The sequence below is a fragment of the Gavia stellata genome, chromosome 7 (genome assembly GCF_030936135.1).
Source record: "Gavia stellata isolate bGavSte3 chromosome 7, bGavSte3.hap2, whole genome shotgun sequence".
NCBI lineage: Eukaryota > Metazoa > Chordata > Aves > Gaviiformes > Gaviidae > Gavia > Gavia stellata.
The window spans coordinates 43521880-43536982 of NC_082600.1; the positions used below are offsets into that span (position 1 = coordinate 43521880).

Genomic DNA, 15103 nt, shown 5'->3' on the forward strand with positions numbered 1-15103 from the left:
CCAACAATGAAAAGAGGATTTCAAAACCTCAGGTCTTCCTACTGTCAGCTCTGGTTTTTATTACTCATGTCATTTTACACAGATAAAATTCATTCATTCCAGGCTGAAGCTCCCAACAAAAGCATGGATGTTCTTCTGGAGCTCTAAACAGTTATCGAAATTCTTAGGTCAGCTCCTTGAGGAAACCAGTTTATATTCCTTTTCAATGATGTCAAGACCCATTTCTACAACCCTATGAACAGGGTAAGTGACTAGCAGTTTGAGAGAGGTATTCAAGACGAGCACATACATTCATGTGAAAGAACTGAAGAGGTTTTTCAGAAGACAGTATTTTCTACTGCCTTAATTACAAGAATCATCATTTTTCATTTAGATCCTTCCATTCATTCTTCCGCCAATTACCACCTTTGTGATTCAGCCCCAAACAGAAGAACTTCGTTAAAATTTTAGTTTCTTCAACAATAAAACAAGGAACCCTTGCTAAATCACTAAAGAAAGTTCTGTGTTCCCTCACCCACAATGTAGTGATTGCCACCTTCTGGGAAGAATTTTCCAAGTCAAAGCAACAGACAGAAGCATTGACCTGCAGCCATGTCCAGAAAATACCAAATACTGTCAGGAAGGCAAAAGACTGCCTGGTCACAAGGTACTGGCTTCAAATGGCAAAGCACATTTCACACCAACAGAACTTTTCTGTAGTCTACCCTTGAGGGGAACCTATGACTAGATCCCTAGTCTAGGGCTCAAGTGCAGCTTGAGGAGGACCACAGCAGGACAATACAAGTGGGCTGTGTTCCTGCTTGCAGAGTGTCAGCTGAAACATTACTACTGCATATATCAATTTTGGTTTGGGGTGAAGACAAAACCAAGACCCACTATACAAAGACAGTCATAGTAGAAATATGATGGAGAGAGGGAGGAAGGGGTGAACAGGCTAGGAAGTATTGCCAGAAACAAAGTGAAGAGTAGCTAGGGAAAATTCAAATGTATGGGCTTGTCCATAAAGCTTGTGGGAAAGAGAATTATACACCTTGAATTGCAGGCAAATGACTTAAGTGTATTATGAGACACTCCTGCTTGAGTATTATACACATTCTTATATTACATTGTATAGAAACACTTTTTTGTGTAGCATGATGTTTACAAAATATATATGCAAGAGCATTTGTCCCTTCGTGTTCTTTCCATGTATGTGGTTATAGACTCTCAGCGAAAAGGAAACAGAAGGCAATTCTAGCTTTGAAAATGATGAATGAAGACTACACCGCTTAGTGTTCTTCACTACCTTTCCCTTTAAGCTTGTCTTCACCAAAACAAATACCACACAACAAAGAAGACAAATCATAGGCAGTTCCCAATTCCTTCTGGACAACAAGGCACTCCATTAGCTTCACACTGAGAACCTCAGAAGAACTGCAAGCAGCAAACATCTGCTAAAAAATATTCCAGGAGGTTAGCTCTAACTATTGTTCAAGTTCTTAGACAGCCATAGCTGTATCTCCCCATCTTCAAGACTAGTTCACTGTAATCCTGGTAACAAGACCCCACTACTCTTTCCTTAGTTTCACAGAAGCTATGGTGTTCCTGTTCCTGGAGGTTATATTCCCACCACAGAAGCTTCACCAGTTGTGAACAGAACCACTCTGGTGCATTGACAGTTGCAGGTTTGGAAAACTACAGCCAGCTTTGCATCTCCTCTTCATACTTTTGGGGATCAATAAAAGGCTTGTCAATGGATCGGATCATCAGCTCACCACAGTACACACACTCAGCTGCCACAATATCATCAATGTCAGCTTTGATCTGTTCCCGGCTCTGCTGCCCCTTCCCCAAGCTAATGGTATCTGCGTCCTTAGGACGATGGTGGCTCTTGGAAGGCTGACTGGTAGCTGCCAGCTTCTTCTGAAGATCTTCAAGTTTTGCTTGCTTATAGGCAGGAAGGTTTGGGAAAACTGCTTGGAGGAGACAGTCATAGTGAAACATGTGACCACACAGGAAAAGGTAAAAAGGGCGGTTTAGAAGCGGAAAGTCACAAGCAGCACATTTTTCCTGAGGCTCCACAGAGCCATACTTGTTTCTCATTTCCTGGATGTCCTCTCGGATTCTTTTGGCACTCTGTGTGGCTTCCTCCATCTCCCTTTTCAGCTCCTCAATGTGCTTGTTGTAGTCCTCCAGGGAGTTACAGATTGCCTCCTTGAAATGGTCAATAGTGACAAAGTCTGGAAAGAATGGCAGGACGTCTTCAATCTTCAGCAGCGCACAGCTGGAGAGGCAGGCCATTGCCTTCTTGACATCCTTCTCTTCCTGAACAACATGGCAAGCAATCTTCAACCAGAGCTTCTTCCGGAGTTCCTCATCATCTTCAGGGAGATCTGCACAGGACTTGGCAAGATCAACGTCTACCTAGAAGTTGGACAGACAAGGAAACTGAGTTAAGCTTCTCTCTTCATTATCCACCATTCAACTTCAAAGCCTGCTGTCCGTTATAGGCGGCATTAATAGAAAACTTTTATCGCTATCTCACTGCCTGTGGCTGCGCTACTGACCTGTTCCTTGTTTACATGTCAAACACCTCTCCTCTCCACCAGTATTACTCCCTGAATATTTGCCTGCCACCCAGCAAAGAACAAAGCCCAGCACTACAATAAGAGCAAATCCATGTTACAGTATCTTTGCTGGCCACGCATTTCAGCAAAGACGTAGCAATGCCAATAGAAAAAATTCCAACATCTCCCTGAAAGTCAGACTAAGCAGACAAAAGCATTCTTCTGTGATAATTATCACAGCTAGGAATAGGAAGTAATTAGACTCCTGAACAATAGCTATACAAGTCTTGCATAAATGCAGATACATTAAAGGTATTTTATGTTAGACACTGAGCTTAAGACAGACAGTACTCCCCCTTGTACTTCCTATGCCCCTACTCTCAATTACGGCTTGTCACATTCAGCCGTCTACTTAAAACAACTGTGAAAGCACAGAAGTATGTTAAGAGAGACAGGTCTTTTGTCCTAGACTTAGCTGCACAGCTCCTATACTGATGAGTCTGTCCAGCTCCTCTCAACGCTTGGTGTTCAAGATAACTTGAACGAGCTACATTCCTGTATCATAGCATGCATGCACAGACACACACATACCTGTAAGGCAAGATCCACAGCCTCCTCATATAATTCCATCACTTTGTAAATATGGACACATGCATGGTGGTGCCCATGCTCTGCACACAGGCGCAATGCATACTTCAGGTCATAGTGGATCCTGTTTGGGTTGGTTCCTGCTTGCTCCAGGTATGATAGCAGCGAGTCCGGCCGACACAAAGCATAAAGAGACAACAGGTAGTTGTGAATGGCTTGCTGGGTTTCCTCCAACTGATAGACACAGAACTCCATATATCTAATGGCTTCATTGATCTGCTGGGTGCTGGCACTCTGGCTATAGTTAACGAGGGCTGGAATGAGGTTCCTGGCATCCAGTCTAGATCCCATAGAAATCCAAGCGTCAACTACCTTCTTGGGAATATGCTGGATGAGGACTGGAGAGAACTTGTAGAACAGCTTCTCGTCTCTGTGCCTGGACAGCACATTTAGAGCTTCATCGTACTCATCATGCTGGCAGTGGTGAGCTACTACGCGCTCGTAGTCCTGCATGATGACTGCAAAGTAGACCATGTGCTCTGTGTCCCCATGGCTTGCCAACAGCTCATAAATAGATGCCCGATTATTAAATAGACAGTCTTTGTTTTTAGGACTGCTCAGGAAAGTGCGAAACTTCTCCCGTGTATCCAAGTAGAGATTTCGCTGTGAGGAATCTCCTTCCAATATACCTAGCCAGTTCAGGTACAGCTCCGTTAACCACGTGGTCAGCAGAGTTGTCTGTGTCTTCTCAGAAGGCTTTAGGTTACTTAGCTTCTTAATCAGAAACTCCATCAGGGCCTCTTCTTGCTTGGCTTCAATGAACTTAAGGGCAATTTCCTCAAAGTAGTTCTGGGTCAGCGCATAACATTTGGCACTGTCTAGATACCTCTTGTTTTGGAAGCAGTGCTCTGCCTCTTTTGCCAGCACAATATCTAGGCACTCTGGACGGTCTTTACAATACTCTTTGGCTAAATCAAATTTGTTCATATTCATATACATCTTCCACACGTCTCTAGATTCCCGCTGGACGTGGTAGCGGAATACTACTTTCTCAGTGTGGATCCATATCTGCTGGACTGTGGGATCTTTGATCATGCGTGTCAGTAAGCCAAACTTCTCCAGGAACAGATCTTGAAAAACAACCTGCCCATTCAGAGTGCATACAGCCTTCACCCGATCAGGCAGCAGCAACAGGAAGTGGAACTGGGTAAGTACAATGGATATTGGCTTGTTCACAGTTATGTCAATATCAGAAGGATAAACCCAGACCCGTTCATCACTCAAAATTGAATCAGGACGGCTGTAATCCAATGTACCATATAAAACACCATTTCCCATCATCCAGGCAAAGGAGCGTGGGTTGGAGCGCAATTTTGGGGTGTAAAAGGCTATCTCACTGAAACCAAAGCTGGCCGGAAACTCCCGGAAGCTGGGCAAATGGTCAGCATGCATAGCAAATATGGAGCTGAAGCCTTGCTGCTCTGTCCCTTCAGGCACTTTGCCAACAAACTGGAAGAGTCTCTTTCGAGTGGTGGCTATAATAAAAAATTTCCCTTCTATCCCTCGTTCAATCTCCAAGCAGCAGACTGGGGCAGGTCCCGATTCCTCCTCCAGAGTGTAGACCTGTCGGAAGTACTGGTCGGGATTAGTGCTGAAAAGGCTTCCCTCGCTGACGGAGATTTCAGCCTCATAGATCTGCCCCTGGGCTGTCCCCACCAGGATAGGCCCAGTGTTGGTCTCTGAACCAAGAAATTTGTTCCAGCCCACACTTTCAATCAAGTGGCCTTTCCAGCGAGAGAGTGCTCGCACTTTCTGAACACTTCTGTTCAGGTAAAGGCATTCACTGGTGTTCAGGGCAATCAGGAGATGAGAGCCTGTCAACAGAAGAGGGAGAGAACAAATTAAGACTGTGCCTAAGCAAGCCAAATTCCTGAGGCTTCTAATCCTCACATTTTATAAGCTCCAATATCAACACACTTAATCCAAGACTTTCCCAGGCATTCATAGGAATGTGGGGGATTTCCATGCTGGATCAGAATGGTATTCCATATGTTGCAAATTTAAATTACTAGTCCCAGAGGCTTCAGCGAGAAGGTATTCTCCCATTTCACTAAGTGTTCTAAGGACAAACAGTTCACAGAGTTCTCTCCTATCCCTGAAAGCTGGTGACAGATATGAGCCATCTCTTTCCAAACTTTTGTTTTGTTTTTTAAAATCAGTCAAGGCTACAGTGAGCTGCAGATGTTTTACAGTCCTTTTAAAAATTCTTATATAAACACATACAGCACAGGGTGACTGCAAAGATTTCCTTTTATTTGTTTTAGCAGCCTTGCTCAGAACAGCCTAATTGCATATGTTCATTTCAGAGAGATCAAAAGCAACAACACACGCACAACAAGCCAGTGTTTTTCTAATAGCACAGGGGCAAATCAGTAGGCAGGGCCGCTGGGCAACGGAGTCCTGCCCACAGAAGAACCACCTGTTCTCCTTATTGACAGAACAGAAAGAGAACTTCTTCGCCAGTGCTTGTTATGCACATTCAGTTGCATCTGCTGCCAACCACTGTCTGTAAATATACACACTCCATTGCCTCACCTGTGTGGTCCAAAAACATCTTGTAGACTTTGGCTTCATCTTTGCGTCCCAGCTCTACCTGATTAGGTTCATCTGGCTTTCCAAGATCAATCCTGCAAAGAGAAACCATGAAAGCATGCTTCCAACAAAAGTTCATGTAGGCGTAATTGCTTACTGTTTTCCATATTGGGTTCGTGGCTTCTTATCCATTTTGTAATTGTAACTTCTCTAGCAACTTAAGGAAGAAAAGGCAGGGGAAAACAAGCAATAGCTTCAGGTCTCTGGCAGCATTACCTGAGAAGGGTGTCTTTGCCAAGGCTCATACAGAGCTGGTTAGAGGAGACCACTAAGCTGTTAATTTTCTCTGGAGGAGCAAAATCAATCCTTTGCTTGTTAAATATTGGTGTTTCCTTCTCCAGTCGTGCATTCACATATCCTGGAGAAAGAACACAAACACTTAAAAACAAAACATGACAAAAACCCACAACAACAATCCCACACTACATCAAACCTAAACCTAAAAGACTAGAAGGATCATTGTCTGCTCCAAGTTTTACTGAAAAGGGAACTTGCTCCATAGAGCATGAACACAGAGAGCAGCACTCATAGATATGTGTAACAGGAAAGAAAAGTAGTAATACGCTTTACTGTCTTGTCACAGAATTACAAACCTGTCACAAACATTAATTTGAAAGCACACAGAATTCCAGGGGAAGCCACAAAACTGTCACATAAACTGCATAAAAAGCTGAAAATGGGAGTATAATCACAAAGTAATTTGTTTTCCTTGGTTGACAGTTTATTTGTTCAAGACAGGAAAGAATAGCTGGTATTACATAAGACACAAAGAGGGCTCTAGTTTGACACTCCCATACAAGCTACCCAAGAGACCACTGTGGCGTTAATTGAAATATATTTCTCTCTTATTTCATATTGAAATTGAATGAGCTACCATACTTGACATCCATCATTCACAAGCTAAAGCCAGTTTTAAAGCCCTGTTGGGTTTTTTTTGCATCCACATAGCAGACTTCGTCACAGAGAGAAGTCTGTTGGATTATTTGCTGCAGGGAACACAGCTGGAGGTCACAATGATGCTTTTACAAACCATAACACTATCCTAACTGCAACTTTCCAGTTGTTGCTGGAAGGCATGCGAACTACTTATTAGAGCCAAAACAATAACCAAGACCTGGTGATTGCTGAATCAATGCTCCAATCTTGGCATAAATTGCTTCCTGAGCCAAAACCCATTCAGACCGATTTACTGTTTCACGGCAAATCCCAAGATACAGCCAGACCAACCTAATCCTCAGATCCTTTTGAAAACCATGCCTGAATTCTAAGAAATGCCCAATTAAGTTAAGGTTAGAGTTAAGGGTTGAAGTTTGACAAGACACAGCCACCTTATGGGACACATGTTGCATTTTAAGCCCAACCAAGCAAACTTGACAAATCAATGAACAGAAAATGGGAGCGTGTAGAACCACAGCAAGTTAGCTCATGCGACTAAGTAAGTATTCAGCTAGTCAGTTTAGTCCCAACCAGCTTGAGAAATCTGGCATCCATAGGAAGGAATGTTGAGGGATTACTTATGAAGGAGATCTAGGTAGGAAAGGCAGAGAATGGAGAAGTAAGGTCCGACTTGAGGAAAGTGATGTACTTCTGCAGAAACACGTTAATAAATAAACTTAGAAATCTATTGCTTTAAAAACCTCTTATGATCTTCAGTGCAGATGAGCAAAGCACAAGATGGCTATGACAAAGGCAAAAGCCCAAAGCAGTCAACAAATTGAAACTTTTAAGACAGGTGAACCTGTAACACCATGTGGCAGCACAGAGCAGCAGTATGACAGATTTAGTTTTCACTGAAGACAGGTAGACCTCTGCGCCCAAAAGCATGGGACTTGCAGAGACCATGCCATTCTATTCCTAAATGAGGACAGCAGTCTTTATGGTCTTCCTATGAGGAAGCAAAAAACTACAAAAAAGCTCAGATATGCCAGTGAACTGCAAAATAAGAAGGCATTCATATAAAACCAAAACCGAGTGATGATACTCATTAGCAAAATCCTGGAACGTGTGTGCGTCCACAAATAGATCTTATCACAAAGTTTCATCCGTATCTCTCCCACGAGACAAGTTTTCCCAGTGACTGAATTTCCCATACACAAAGTCTTACATAACCCTCTGACAAAGAAAACAGCAGAGGATCTCAGTCTGACCACACTACCTCAAGCTAGAAAGCAAGACAGACTGATACATCGCTAGACTGACATCTGCTTCACTCCACTTGCGAGTGAGGAATTTCTAAAGCAAGCAGATCCATGCAGCAGTTAGCCTGGACAGGAAGATTGAAAACGAAAAGAGCTATAGCAAATTAAGGCCGTTCATGGCCAAAGTAGATAACTAGGAAGACATAAATTTGAAGAAAAAAGAAACCTGGGATTGTATCTCAGAGGAAACAGACCGCCTCCATTCTAAAGAGCATAGGCCTGACACTCTCTGGACGAGACTAACAGCACCACTTTAAAGCACACTCAATACCTATAACCTCCCCCAAATTATCCCAAAAAACTCTAATTTCAGGCATGTTGCTGTTGAAAAGGCCAGTGTAGTAGTGGAAAGCAGCCTGCTAACATTACAAATCCTTGCCTGTTCTACTAATGCCTTCTCCTTGCCTCAGCCTCACCACTACACCACAGCTGCGGGATCTTTAAAGGATTCTTGTTTTAGAGGAAAGATGCGCATGCAGGAACAGACAAAGCAACCGCAATCTGTGTAGGCAGCCTTTTGCTCAGCACATATGCTTTTTTCTTACACATTGATCCACATCTTAAACATTACCCACTTACGCAAATGTGTGTTCCTTCCAGTTCTTTCTAGTTAAGCAAAACAGATGTTCTTTATTTCAGATTAAGGAGCTGCAATACCACGGCTTAAATTTGCTGGTATGAACTGTGGTTCAAAACATGCAGACAAAACTCCCAAGCTACAGATTTGCATGATGACAGAGCTAATCAATAAATATAAACACATATTTATATATATAAAAAGGAAGGATTACTCTGATGGGAAAAACCCACATCTGAATTTTTTTCAGATTGCCACCAGGCAAAACAAGGCTGACTGAGACAGCAGGGAAACCAAACACAGGAAGGAAAGGGAGCAACTAGCACCCATACACAGGTAGGGGTTTTTAGTTGGGGTGAGGTGTTTCGGGTTTTTTATTGAGTTCTAGTTCAAGCCAGTGGATTGGATTCCAGCATTCCGGACTCTTTAGGACTGCACCCATTACAATTATAACAACTGTAGGATCACCATCACTAACATGAGGATTTTAGTTAGCATTCATAACAGAGGAAGGATGCACTTCTTTAGCTTACAGTTCTCTGTACAAAGGAGATGTCTATTTTATAACATGCATTCCTTTCAGTCTGCTCCTTCATCCTGACCCCAATGTCCCTCTTCTGTTCAGGCGAGATTCTACTGCAGCATTTCCCACCCTGATTTCTGGGCAAATCTGCATTTTTCCTTAAAGCTTTTAATCTGTTCAAAGATCTAAGCTCACCAACATCAGTCACGTCTAGTGGGTGAAAGTAGATCTTTTCACGCTGGAACTGCAGTACTTTAAGTTTATACTGCAGCAGTACTTTAGGTTGACAAGAGTCGCTGCTTGGTTACCTACAACTTTGAGAAACAGCACCTGCAGTTGAACAAGCACAGGGAACAACTAACTCAAACAGAGGAACAAGTTTTAGCATCTTCCAAAATGTCAAACCTAACCTTTAGGACTGCTTTCAGGAAGTTAACTATTTACTTGCATCTTTTTCCAAAATCAATTTGCTTAAACTTCAGATTGCTCACAACTTCTACCAGCCCAAGTTTTGTTCAAAATCACCAGTGCAGTCTGATTTAAGAATAATTAAAATCCTGATTAGGCTGTGACTTTGCAATACAGCAGTTTCCAAAACTTCCTTTGCCAACATCAATTGTCAGCAAACAGGCAGATTTCTCAACTGTAAGACAACCATGACTGAAGACAGTGTTGCAGCAATCAAGAATAAAAGCTGAGTCCTTGAAAATTTATTTTCGGTAACACAGCTTGTCCAAAAACTGTTTTGCACAACACCTATTCAGGACACTTATTCTTTATCTAACATTACACAACAAAATAACTATGCATGTTAAAACAAACATGGGGAACATATCTACTTCAACACCTAGACTCAGAGTAATTGTCTGTGTATTTATACTCAATAATACACATAGCGTAACATAAATTCATCAGTTCTTACCACATATATAAACCTCACAACCTGGTTTCCCCAAAGGTTAACAGTGGGCAACACTATATGAGGAAAAAACTTGAAAGAATGTGTCCATGCATTTCCAACTTGTAACTCAAAAATGCCAGCTCTGCATAGTAGCTGGTGCTACGACGACAATACAGGTAGAACAGAATCCTCTCATAACGTACATTTCCCTGCCATGCTCAATAAAATGTTGTGGGGTGGCATCTAATAGGGAACAGTTATTGAACCTAATAAACCTTGAATTTATCATGGAATATACCTGCCATTTGTTTGCTTTCTCTCACGTGAAAGAAACAACTGACTGGTCATCACACTGTTACTTTACATTGATTGTACACTTCCCTGAATAGTGCAGTAAACCAAAGCTTCACAGACCTTAACAGAAAAGTTTAACAGTGATATAGATTGCTTTTGTGATAATCTTATTCAGCAGTAACCTTGCCATCATGTTGTCAGCCTAAGGGAAATACTCCAAGCAATGAAGCCTTTGGTAAACTGCCGCTGGGTTAGAAGACTAACCCCATGCAGGTACAACTGTGCACACAGCCAGAATACTGTGGCTGTAACAGCTGGGATCCTCAGAGAGGAGGGGAAAAAAAAAAGGTAAGCAAGCTGATGAGATGATCTCAGACAACTACCACAGCTCTGAACTGAATAGTGTTGAGGTGTGGTTATAATTTGTGACTACAAAAGCACATCACTTCACGTACATGTGTTCCCACCACACACCACTTCACAGCACAGGGGTGTATGGCCTTATGAAACCCACCCACAGGTAACCAGCACCTCAGTTTTGCTAACATGACCTGCATCACTCCTGAGCCTCATCAGGAATCGAGTGTTCCCTGCGTCAAAACACTTCACACCGCAAATGATGGAAAAACAAATCGCAGCTGAATGTTATAACACATACGCAGCAATACACCTTTTACTGGAAGCATTCCCCACAGCCTGGCATGCCCTACTCCCCACCTCTCCCCCAGCTAATGAGCTGCCACCTTGCCTCCCCGCCCCCAGCGGGAAAACCCACAGCGGGGCTCTCCACACACCAGAGGCCTCGCCGAGGGGCTAACGGTGAGAGAGGCCTCAAGCCGGCCGGACACCGGGCCTAGTCCTCCACGGGGCGCGGGGGGGACGGGACACGATGTGCCCAGGGCCTGGCTGTAACCACAGCGCCGCGCTGCCCCCGGGGGCCGGCCCGGGCAGAGGGGTGCGTGGGCTCCGCCGCGCACCTACCGGAATGGGGGATGCCCACGCTGGCGCGGCTCTGCTGCACGGAGGCGGAGCGGTAGAGGGAATCTTCGTACTCGTCCAGGATAGAGGCCATGGCCGCCACCGGTCACCGGCGCCCCGGGCCCGCACCGGCCGCTTCCGCCAACGCTCAGCTGACCCTCGTCACGTGGCCGTCTGGCGGCGCACTACGCCTGCGCCACGGCCCCGCCCCTCTCCCGCGGCGCGCGGGGCGGAAGCCTCCTTGAGGGAAGGGGTTCTCCTTCCTCAAAATGGCGGTGGGAGGCCGTGTCGTCTCCGCTTCACTGCTGTTACTTACGCGGGTGGGCGCAGCCCCGACCTTTATGTCCCTAATAATACCCTGACGATGGCTAATCGGCCTGTACCCTTGCCTCCAGGTCTTGGGGTGCGTGCAGACACAGCAAGGCTGGCAGGCCCTGCGCATCTGTGGCGTGCCCACGGCTTTTGCTCACTGCCATCCTGTCGTGTGCAACCATGTGCATGATAAATCACCTGATGAGCGCATCAGTGTGCTTTACTGGGATCACTGAGTGGTGATGGTACTGCAAACACAGTATTTTCTAGTTATTCCACTGATTGCAACCAGGAATTCACTGGTTTTAAACAGTCCTGTAGAAACTCCTGTGCTGTGACTCTTCTGTAGCACTGAGTGGTAAAATCTTGGCTTCATTGCTAAAATAATGATTGTGGCACAGCATATGGGGATCCAGCCTAAGGCTGTGCTTGAACTGTGCTAGATTTCCTCTGCAAGTTTATCCCAGCTTTCTAGAGAGTGTGTTGGACACAGCTTCTGTATCACTAGATAGTACTTAAGAGCCGGGGTTTTCTTTTGTTCCGATTATGCCAACAATTGCTATTTACAGCTTTACCCTCTAGATGAAACTAGCCGAATTAAGAAAAAGGCTGATCTCGTATACAACACTTGGGTTTCATCATACATAAAATGAATACATATGTACATGTATATACTGTATTTATACTATATACTGTCTATTATATGTAATCTTCACAACACTTTCTGGAAGGAACAGAGAAATGTTGTCCCACAGGGTACAGGACAGTTTGCAACACAGAGAGATCCATTAGAAGGTAGTAGAGGTCTTCCCAAACTTAGCTTGCACGTCAGGCGGCAGCGAGGCACCACCAGTAGCAGTGGCATGTGGTTGGCTTTGCACAAACGAGAAAGATACATCTCCTTTTTCTCTGCCCTTTTACTGGACACCTCACACCCGTAAACTAGGGCTCCAGTCTGCATCGCTCAGCCTCAGGCCTTCTCCGCAGCACTGAGCCAGACATGCAGGTCCCACGCTAGCTGGGTTCCTGGAGGCTCCCATGGCACACCTCCGTGGGATCACCTCTGCCTGCTTTGCTAAAAACATAAGATGGCTCTTCCTGACTCAGCCTGCCTGCAAGCACTGACAGGAGCCGAGACCCAGCTCCAGCCTCTGCTGTTTACCCTCTTTATGGGGCAGCTCTGAGCCAAAACAACAAAACCACATTCCTTTGCTCTCCAATCATACTGATCATCATAAACAGCAACTGTTCTCTTTCAGCTTCTCAAAAGGTACACACAAATTACATTAGGTTTAGGGTAATGAGGTAGGAAGGCACTTCCTGGACTATCAGAGCCATTCTCCCACTCTTGTAGATACCACATCATATAGTCCTTTCCCTATTCCTATCAAGCTCTGTCTGAAAGCGTGGGTATTTTTTCCCCTGACTGCTCCAACTCGTACCTGTTCCACATGCTGATTACTCCCATGATTTTAAGCTCCAATTTCCAGCCTAATGTAAGCTGTGGCCAGTCTGAATCCATTTGTTCTTGTTCAAACACTGTCCGTTAGTGTAAAGGACATTTTAGGGAGTTAATTTCCTTTGCAAAAATCATCACCAATCATAGCCTTCACTGAGATGTACCAAAGCCAGGGTTTACCAAACCAAGATGTTCTTGCCTTTCTCCTCTTGAGGAGAGAGTTAGTTTCCTGGAGCATCCAAGTAGTTCTTCTCTGTATCGGTTGCAGCTTCAGCTCATGTTTATGTAACAGGGGAGAGCATAGTTTGACCCCCCCATTTCAGATGAGGTCTCTCCCTGTTGCCTTAAATAATGATGCTTATACTTTTTCTCTTTTTAGTCACATTTTTAGCAGTAGAAGACTGAAGGGTTATTTGGTAAGGGGGAAATGAAGTCTCGTGAAATATAGCTGGAAATTAGGCTAAATTGCAATTTGTGCACAAGTTTCTCAGTGTCCAGCTCTATGAGGTGTTTCCATTCAAAGCCTAGATCAGGACATATCTTTATAATTTTTTTTTCTTGGTCAGGTCCAGAAATGGAAGAGATTTTCTTTCTCATTCTGGCAGAAATTATTGCCAGTTAGGACTGATACCTCATGAGAAACCTTTGTCTGATTTTAGTGTGGTTAAACTGGAAGCCAGATCCTCACCTTATCTGGAAATGAAACATCAGCCTAAAGCTAATCCAGGCCCACAAGCCTGCTCCGTCCATCCGCACTATCATCTGCTATGACTATTTAATTTACAAACATGTGCAATAATTATATCCCAGTGCTGCATTCACAGATTTCATATTCTGAAAAGGGGAGAGCGAGGGTTGCAGGCAAAAGATTTATCAGCTTTTTGATTCCCCAGGAGCACCTGGAGAATTAGATTATTACATTTTGTGTGTAGTAGTGCTGTAAGTCTGTAAGAGGGACTTGTGGGAAAGAATTAAGGGGAGCGATTTTGGTGATGGGTTTGGATTGGAAACCTAAATTCTGGTCTTGTTTTTGTATGGCTGTGACCACACTCACAGTAATTTTGGCTGAAACAGTTAGCATTTTCTCCGAGCTATGGACACAGCTATCAATATCTAGTTGCTGTATGACATGCTAATCTCTTCAGCTGCCTTGAGGAACAGATTCTAGATAATGGCATTGACAAACATATACTGTGTCCAAGGTCCGAATTCCCAGCAGATTAAGCCTGTCCAAATCTGGGCTTCCACAACGCTGTGTCTCTGTCACTCCTGGCTGCCCGGTCCAGCCCGTACTTTGTACCGGTATTAGTGCATGTATGTTTGCAGAGTGAGTCAGTTCGTTGCCCCGCAGCAGATGACTGTGTGATCCACGATCTAAACATGAGTGCTAGTGCAGAAGAGAGGGCAGGAAGACGTGGCTGTGGGAAGAGGTAAGGGCAGAACAAAGGCCGCTCAGATTTAAATGACTTGAACTGCCCCTGAGATAACCTAGTGACAGAATTATAATTTGAATTAAACCCTGGACTTCCTGACATATTTCCACTACAGACGTGGTACTGATCATCACTCCACCTCACTGTCTACAGAATATTCCTTCACTGTGATCAACATAAAAAATACACTGTGTTCATAAAAGCCATAGGCAAATAGGTGTATTTTCCCAAACGCAACAGCCTCCATAGAATACCAACAAAGATGTAATATACAGCCAGGCTCTCAGACACCCTGCAGATACCTATGTCTCCCACCCAATCAAGAGACCGTCTCCCAAGAGTGACACTTCCCCAGTGACGCAGACAGTGTCTTTGACTGACCACTTGAATTCTGTGTACAAATTTACTACACTAAAAGAAACTGCCATGGTTGTGTACCTATGGATATCATTGTTATCCTTGAGAACCTGAAGTGGAACCTATATGGGAAGCCATACAACAATTATGATTTACACTGGAAGAGATCAAAGCTCGAAATGAGTTTGCCAGAGCCCACCTCCTAACCGTTAACCAACCTCCCAAGCTCTCCAAACTCCTTGTCAGAAGCAGACTTCCTGCAGACCAGCAAACGCTGGGTGGAAT

The 15103-nt window shown here is 44.2% G+C and overlaps 1 protein-coding gene across 1 annotated transcript; it reads right to left on the reverse strand.

Moving 5' to 3' along the window:
- Window positions 1-325: 325 nt before the first annotated feature.
- Window positions 326-11351, reverse strand: VPS18 (VPS18 core subunit of CORVET and HOPS complexes). The gene is made up of 5 exons (XM_059819504.1): window positions 11261-11351; window positions 6003-6144; window positions 5730-5821; window positions 3138-5008; window positions 326-2403 (listed from the first exon to the last, which is right to left on the reverse strand). The coding sequence occupies exons 1-5, from the start codon at window positions 11349-11351 to the stop codon at window positions 1675-1677; spliced, it is 2925 nt and encodes a 974-aa protein (XP_059675487.1). The 3' UTR covers window positions 326-1674.
- Window positions 11352-15103: the final 3752 nt, after the last annotated feature.